The 8,640-nt window shown below is 40.2% G+C and overlaps 1 protein-coding gene across 1 annotated transcript in view; it reads right to left on the reverse strand.

Annotated features, from left to right (window-relative positions):
* Positions 1 to 2,068: 2,068 nt before the first annotated feature.
* The window catches only part of LOC117417724 (calcium uptake protein 1, mitochondrial), a 32,121-nt gene continuing 25,549 nt past the window's right edge, over positions 2,069 to 8,640 (reverse strand). The window contains 3 exon segments of the mRNA XM_059035267.1: positions 2,069 to 4,414; positions 5,006 to 5,095; positions 7,629 to 7,737. Coding sequence (XP_058891250.1) covers positions 4,251 to 4,414; positions 5,006 to 5,095; positions 7,629 to 7,737 — 363 coding nt within the window. The 3' untranslated portion in view covers positions 2,069 to 4,250.

Consider the following 8,640-nt stretch of genomic DNA (forward strand, 5'->3'; position numbering starts at 1 on the left):
GAAGGAAGACCTCTTGTCATTGTAATTGAAAGAAAAAACCTGAGTCTCATCTAATGCTGTTATACTTTTATGAGGAATGGAGGGAGGTAACCCCCTAATGCAGGACATCGAAGTTGGAGAAAATGTGATCAAAAGTGTGTCCAATGTACCATGCAAAGTAAAATTTTAATCAACTGTTTTGGATTGAAATATGCCATGAGCAATAAGAAAAGACATTGTAGAGTGCGACAATAAATGTTGAAAATTTTTACTTCTGATATTCAGTTATGGATGTGTCATACCTTAACTTAGATTTGACAAAATATTTCCCAATGTAAAAAGATACCACTTGAAACGCACTTTCTGAAACCTGTTTGTTGGACATTGTTAATTTTCTGTCCTCTATTTGAAGACAATTCCACGTGGCACAGCAGAACATGTTCAGACTGTTGTATTACATTTGACAGACTTAATTTTTACCCCTACAATGTCTTTTGGATCCTGACCATGTGGAATTTACAATGGGCAGTGGGGAGGAAGGCAGAATGGTGTTTTGGGGTTTTCCAATTTGAGGATACCTTGTGACATGCAGCATGAATTTGACTGGCTGTAGATGCAATGCATCTGTTTGAGGAGGAGGGGGGGTAGTGTAGTCTGATCAGATTCCACTAGGCCAGTGGTTCTCCACCCTGGTCCTGGGGACCCACTGCCCTGCTGGTTTTTGTTCCAACAGAGCTCTCAATTACTTAATTGAAGTAATTTGCCTACTTCAGCTTTTTGATTATTTTAAACAGCTGGAGATTCCAAGTTTAAATATAAAATTATATAAGAAACTTGAATTCTCCAACTTTTTGTAAGCTAAACCATTTAAAAAAAAAAAAGTCCAATTAAGCAAATTAGTTGAATTCAGGTTTCAGTTAAGTAATTGAGCTCCGAACAAAAACCAGCAGGGCAGTGGGTCCCCAGGACCAGGGTTGATAACCACTGCACTAGCCTAAGGCATGGACCATCAAAATCCAGTGCTCGCTCTTAACACCTGTCCTGCTTCAGCCAGATGAGTCCACTGCCACTGATGGCAATAGGTGTGAGACACTTCTTTTGAGTGTAATCTTGTCAAAAGGTGAACAGCATAACACCTGTTAGTACAAACCCAAAGCTTGCTGGAAACTCTTCTAGTTCAAAACTAATCAATTGTCTACCCCAAAGGACTGCCTTTAATTCTGTGAGCAACAGGTCTTGTGAAGTCAGGGATTGTGCTGCTGCAGGATAATGTGCTGTAATATAGCACATTGTCCACTAGGTGGTGCTGGTGCCTTCTAGCACAGCAGAACTGATTGTTGTTCTTTCTAGGAAAGCAAAATGTTCAATAAATCTGGTGCCTATAAACATTCATGTGTCTTTTTTTATGTAACATACAAGTTGGGCAATAAATCAGTAAATATTTATCTGCAAACCAGCAGTTGGAAGCTTCGTTCTCACTACTGGGAGCTTGTTGAGAACTGAAAGACGGTATTTACCTGGTAATATATTCACAGTATTATTTATTCCATGTGCATGCATTTCTTTGACCAATACCAGTTGTAAATTATAGCTCAAGTTACCTCCTATACCACCATGTATCTTGCTGTATGTTATTAAACTTGCACCTGAGAAAAGCAACAGTGGGCAGTAGAAGCGTACCCCCAAGGCTGATTGGAAGGGGCTCATGCACCTCCGTGCCTTGGGTGAGGCACTGTGCTGGATTCCACAGTCTTGTTATACTATAGTCCCTGTCAGCAGTGTCTCTGACTGAAATGGAGAGGGGATGAAGCTCTTTGCTGGGACCCATGCAGCAACATCAGCACTTAAGGCTGATTGCTGAAGAATAAAATTGACTTTCAAGGCACTGCATTTAAAACCACCCCCCAGCAATTTCACCAGGTGATCTATTACTGAGCCTGCGTGTCTTAAATAAAGGCCGCTGCCTCCCTGCTTTATCATCTTTTATGACGGACTGTTGTAGAAAAAATTCAGTCATGTCAGAAAGCAAACAATTCGGAAATTAAAAAAGAAACAAAGCAATATAGGTCACAATTAAAAAAGACATTACTTGCTAAGAAGCATTTTTTTTTTATTTAACAGTACATGCATCTAAATGTAATATTTACACAAGTGACACAAGGTATAATTTATTGGAAAATAAATTATACCTCAATTCACCACACACCCAAAGGTCTTATTCTGGAATCTGTTGAGAGAAAATGTTTGGTTGCCACTAATTAAGAAAGACATGGGTTCCATCAGGAACTATCCAGCCTGACATTATTACTGCAGGGCTATCGGGCTAATGCTGTTGTTCCCTGCTCAACCTCAATCAAATGTAATCAATGTAGCGCCTTTCATAGGAAAGCCATCCTCAAACCACGTGACATTCAAAAAAGTAAAAAGGCCTGTAAAACATGACCGAATATATAAAAAGAATAAAAGCAAAATAAAAACAAAATGTATTTCACATTCCAAAGGCTTGAGAACAAACAAACCTTAAGCTTTGCCAGGAATTCAGCCTTTCTGATGATCCCTGGCAAAGCATTCCAGAGCGCCAGAGCATTGTGGGAAATCTCATCTGAAAGCATGTATACTAAATTCACACAGGTAAAAGGAAGGGTGTTTAAAAGTGTTCATTTCTGTTTTATATTTCCTGAGACATTCTTACAGTGGAGACCTGCTCCTTTTAGCAAATTAATAATGTGTACAGGGGGATATCTTCTCTTTAATATATAATGCATAATTAGTTCATTATTTATTCATTGCTTTTTCTTTTGGTGAATATCTGACTTGCTGCATGCTAATGGCTTGTGTCACAGACCCCACTTAGCACTAACCTTGCCTAAAGTTACATTTAAAAAAAGGTAGAGAAAGAATACTAATTGTGGTCTATGGTGTTTAACCAGAGACTGCCCAGCAAAGGCGGCACGGGCATTAAGAGCTGTGGACTAACATGAACGAGCAGACGTATCAATAGTGTTGTATCTTCAGAGATTTTTAAATTTGAAGAAAATGTATTAAAAAACAAAAAGGTCCACGACACAGAGAGAATGAAGGAGAATTCATGTAACACACCTTTTACAGACGTGCCTGGAACGCTTAGTATTGTGCAAAAGCAAATATATATATAATTAACCACAAAGTTCAACAATTACAAATGCCATGTGTGTAGTAACCTTCTTGCAATCGCAGAGCAATGATTTAAAAGTTGCAAGGTAGTCCCTCACCCAGAGCAAACACATTTCTTGGCTGTCATTTTATGCAAATGACTTTCTTTTTCTAGGTGGTAATATTTTTCACTGGGGCTTGCTTTCCCTAGTTTATGTGCATCTCGCTGTACATATTACTGAAAGCTTTTGATTTCCCTAAAGCCAGAGAGACAAAGGTAGACACACACAACAACAACAAAAAAAAAAAAAACCCTCAGCAATCATGTGTGCCAAAGCCTTATTTTAAAATGACATTCGCTTTAGCAGAGCACATTAAAAAAATACACAAAAGCAAAACAACTTTTCAATTATAAGCAAGTTTCAGCAGCACACTCATATTATTATTATTATTATTATTATTATTATTATTATTAATATATATATAGGCTGGGATGTAGTTAAGATTTAAAAAACAGCACGAGATCTGTGGATTGAAAGACAACATCAACTTTTTTGTTTGCGTTATTACAAAATACAGGAATTTTCTAAAAAAGAAAAGCTAGGGGCTCCCAAGTGGCACATCCAGTAAAAGCACTCCATGTGGAGTGCAGGATGCACCCTATAGTCTGGACATCGCCGGTTCGAGTCTAGGCTATTCCTTTGCCGACTGAAGACACGAGCGAGCTCCCAGGGGGGAGGGAGGGCGGGCGGGCTAGGTCGGCCAGGGTGTCCTCGGCTCACCGCGCACCAGCAACCCGTGGTCTGGCCAGGTGCCTGCATTACTAAAAATTGGGGAGAAAACAATAAAAATTGGCGACCACTAAAAATGTATTTATTTGAAATAAAAAGGAAAAAGCTTTTTCCCTGCTCCTGTATTTTTAGCTACACCCTTGAAACCCTTTTCTAGCTTTTACCTTTTTCTTTTCTCCCAGGGGTACGGAAATTAAGATGCATTGTATGGCTTTATTATTTAACAAGAATTAAAATGACCGAAAAATCAAACGTTTAATCTAAAAACCCTCCCCATCTTGCTGAATGGGACCTCCCATAGCAACCCCCCCAGTCCTTTAGTTTGGTTACTCCTCTCTCTTCTGTCCTCTACTGCTGCTTGGGCATGGTGAAGTCCCAGGCGGTCTCCTGCGCGCACTTGAACATGGCTCTCACGAGTCGCGTGAAGCCCATGTCTTTGGGTTTTTCCAGACCGCGCATCAGCCGCTGCTTCATGATGGAGATGAACTCCTTGTTGCTCAGCTCTCCATTGCCTGGAGAGGGGCACAGAAAAAAGACAGACATGGTTATAGCAGCCAGGTCCAGGTTTTACTATGAGCTTGATCAGCCACAGTGTATAGGTAGCAAGCTCAGGTGTGTTCTATAATCTCATAGTAAAACCAGGAATGTATCAAACCGCTATGCAATGGGAGTCTTATTTCCATCACTGGAAAGTATTGTGTAACTGTAAATACACCCTGCTTTGTTCCAACTCCTTGTGCAGCGATTATTTCCACCTCTAAGCCTCCCATGAATGAAAGCTTTACACACAGTGCTGTCTGTTCTACAAAGGCAGAGAGTGACAGACAATGATGGGATTACAGCCCGCTTTACTGGACTTTTCAACAGCAATCGCTGCTGATTTAGCCTTTTCAATCCCTGGGCCATGAAAGGGCAGCCCAGCACTACTGCAAGACCAGCTATTCATTTAATATACATTTTGTTAAAAAAAATATATATATAATTTTGTGCAGTGTTAATTCACGTTTTTTTTAAATTTCTGTTGTTATACTGATTTGGACAAATAACGGCGTATTAAATACAATGGTTATATGTATTATTAATAGTACTATTAGTTTACTTACCGTCACAGTCAAACAGTGCAAAGACAACGTCACAGACATGGTCAGACAACTCCACCTTCGCCACAGTTCTGGCAACCTGCTTCATCGTTGCTGAGAGAGAGAGAGAGAGAGAGAGAGAGAGAGAGAGAGAGAGAGAGAGAGAGAGAGAGAGAGAGAGAGAGGAGAGAGAGAGAGAGAGAGAGAGAGAGAGAGGAGAGAGAGAGAGAGAGAGAGAGAGAGAGAGAGAGAGAGAGAGAGAGAGAGATGAGCTGAGAGAGAGAGAGAGAGAGATGGTGTGTTAAAATCAATCTAGCTGGAGTCTCACCTACACACTCAAGGTCTTCACCCTGGGACACCCGGTAATGATATCAGCAATTGGGGTACATTGGTTATCACATCTCTTATGAACAACTCTGAATGCACAAATATTTTAGGTTGTATTTTGCTGGACGAGGAAAACTACCTAAATAATGTTGTAGAAAATTAATGCATTATCTGACAGTAACAAATCGATTGTGGCCCTTGCTGCAAAATGGAGTGTCTCTCAACCATGAACACGTAGGGAGTACTTTCCATTAGGGTAAGAAATATGAAAGAGAGAGCGAGAGGAGAGAGAGAGAGAGAGAGAGAGAGAGAGAGAGAGAGAAAGAAAGAAAGAAAGAAAGAAAGAAAGAAAGAGAGAGAGCAAGAGAGAGAGAGAGAGAGAGAGAAAGAAAGAAAGAAAGAAAGAAAGAAAGAAGAGAGAGAGCAAGATGAGAGAGAGAGAGAAAGAAAGAAAGAGAGAGAGAGAGAGAGAGAGAGACAGTGCTCAGCCAAATGGGTTTCTCCCAATTGATTTTTAAAGCTGGGCAAAACACACTAGATGAATCCAGAACGATTATTGATCTGTGCTGCACCACCAGAGCGTGGTTAGTGGCATCTTTATGAAAAGTGTCCGTTTTGTTCAATCAAACCGAGCGCTGCTGGGAAAATTTAGCTCCTTTGCAATTTGGGTCTAAATGCATGGAAAAGTCCCAGCTTCATCATCACTGTTGGCTTTTAAAATGATAACCTAATAGTGCCGTTACTTAGTTTGTGCCATACAGCTTTCAAAGGCTCGTCTCTTGCAGACGTTTAAAAGATGTAGTACCAGAGATCTGCAGACGTAGCACTGCATGCTCAGTTTAAAGGCTAATCAAACTGCAGTTTTATTACTCCACCACCAGTGGCACTAGGTGCAATGCAAAGATTCTAACTGAACATAATGGGTTACTGTCAATATAAAACCATTTTAACAAGGACTGAATATAGCAGCTGCATTATTATTATTTTTATTTTTTGTTGTTTTTGTATATCAGATTCTAGCAAAGAAGCACACAGAAATGCATTTTGTGTTGCACTTTAAATTTGTCACATCAGCAGACTCAAGTTACTTAAAGAATGTTTTGTACGCATGAAACTGTTCAAGACTGTTTAGTTTCAAACTTCACTGAATCCACTTTGTGTGAAGAAGTATCTCCTAGTATGGTTGTCTGTTTGCAGAGAGTGGCAAGGGTATGGAATGGGTTGCCTAGTCACATTGTTGATACTAAATCATTGGGATCCTTTAAGTTTGAGATCACCCTAGAAACTAAGAACCGGACGAACACTGACGGGCCGACTCCTCTCATTTGTAAAGTTTCTTATGTGCTTACAGTATGTTCCTAAATAGCTTCAGTATCTAAATTTAATATTATGGGAGAAATCCACATTTAAAAAACTCAATACTGATCTACTTTAATTTTGAAGTTGATTAAGGCTACTGGTAGACTTGCAGGACAGAACAATAATTAAAAATATGGTACAGGATTCCCTGCTTCAAAAAGCAGGGAATCCAATTTTCTTTAAATGGGCTGGGAGCTCTGCCAAGTACACAGAAAGCTAATGTAATTGACCAGTTGTAATTGCATCTGGGTGTATTGAAGAAAGCCAAGATAAGCTCCTGTACACGATGGATAACAGGACTTCATGTTACACTGTACTTGGAAACACTCAGTTTCACACCTGTGATTCAGATCAGGACACAGCAAAGGAAACTTCTTTATTGAGGATGAGGCCATTTTAAACGACTGTATCTGATGGGGCTCATAATTCTACTTGGGATCCTACCATATACACCATCACCAGCCGCTGGACATGAATGGGATTAATGAAAGAGAGCTGAAGGTAGCAACATCTATAATCCAAACTAATGCTAAATATCCTCAGCCTTTCTTTTAGGAGTAACCGAAGCATGCAGTGTCTCATTTCTTGCTGTGCCGCACATATCAAGACTGCTTTGATATTTATAATGCGTGTAGCCTGGGTCAGAAATAAACTGAGGCATGAAACCCAAACAGAGAAGTCCTTACAAAACTTGTATCAAAACCAGAGAACTCCCTATTCCACTGCAGGTCAGGAGTCAAGATACTTGAACAGGAAACATGTCAAAGCAATGTTTAAGAAGATACTGGCCTATATTTAACCCTGTGGGCAAATCGCAGGCAAATTTCCCTCTCCATGGGAAGTGTGTAACATGGGCAGTTTGCCCGTAGTGGAAAACTGGGCCCATTGTGAGGGATAGGCTGAGTGCAGGTGACAGGAAACAGACCATAATGCATCAAGACCACGATGATGTGCTCGGTACCTTTATCGATGGAGGCTCCAGCCATGTGGTAAAAACTCAGTGCTGTGTCCACGTCGTTCACATTCTTCAAGAAGGTAAAGAAATTCTCCACCTCGTCAAATGTTATTCCCTGCAAAGAAAAAAACAAAAAAATACACACTTATATTAAAAAGGATATGTGAAAACAAAACCAGTGTGTTGTCTAGACATCATCACTCCCATCTTAGGCTCAGGGGGATCTGGTGATCATGGTAACTGTATCTTAGCAATGTTGGCTCCCTGTACTAAAGAATAGCTCAGTGGTTAAATGCTCATGGGTCTAGAAAGGGCTTGTGGGTTAAAGCACTCAATCTATTATTAAATACAAATTGGGGGTGGTGGCATGGCCGGGTGCTATTCTGAACGGTGTCGGGCACCAGCACCTTTACAACTGCTAGTACCTGGTCCTGTTGAGGGTTTGAGGCACACTTGTGTGTGTTGTGCTACTTGATAAACAGAGAACATCAGTCTCCAGTGCCTGTACACTGGAAATTTTTACCAGCGTACTGGGCTCAACACTGCTCCGTTGGTATTTAAAAGCATATTGCCATTATTCCATGGCAAGGCATCTTTTTACTGGGAGAGCAGTTTTACCAGTCCATTTTCTTCCCTATTCTGGCATTTGTAGTTATGACAACACAATACTGCGCCTTTTTTTATCCTTTGGTTTGTATTTGAAAAATATGCATACCCTGAAAATGTTAAGCAATTATTAAATCAGCACAAAAATATACTCAGCAGAGTCAGTGCTGGTGATACTAATTAGTTATCACTCCTTCAAAAACAGACAAACTGAGCAGCAACTGCATTTCAAGCTAGTTTAATGCAGACCACCATGCGCCAGCAGGAATGTCTGCTAATTAATGTTTTTCACCCTCGGGCTCGCCTGCGCTTTTAAAGGACTAACACAGGCATTCATTTGAATATTATTATTATTATTTAGAATAATTATTGTGCGTGGGTGAGAATGAGACAGTCTCCCACTGCACTGTGC

Source organism: Acipenser ruthenus, chromosome 13 (assembly GCF_902713425.1).
Source record: "Acipenser ruthenus chromosome 13, fAciRut3.2 maternal haplotype, whole genome shotgun sequence".
Taxonomy (NCBI): domain Eukaryota; kingdom Metazoa; phylum Chordata; class Actinopteri; order Acipenseriformes; family Acipenseridae; genus Acipenser; species Acipenser ruthenus.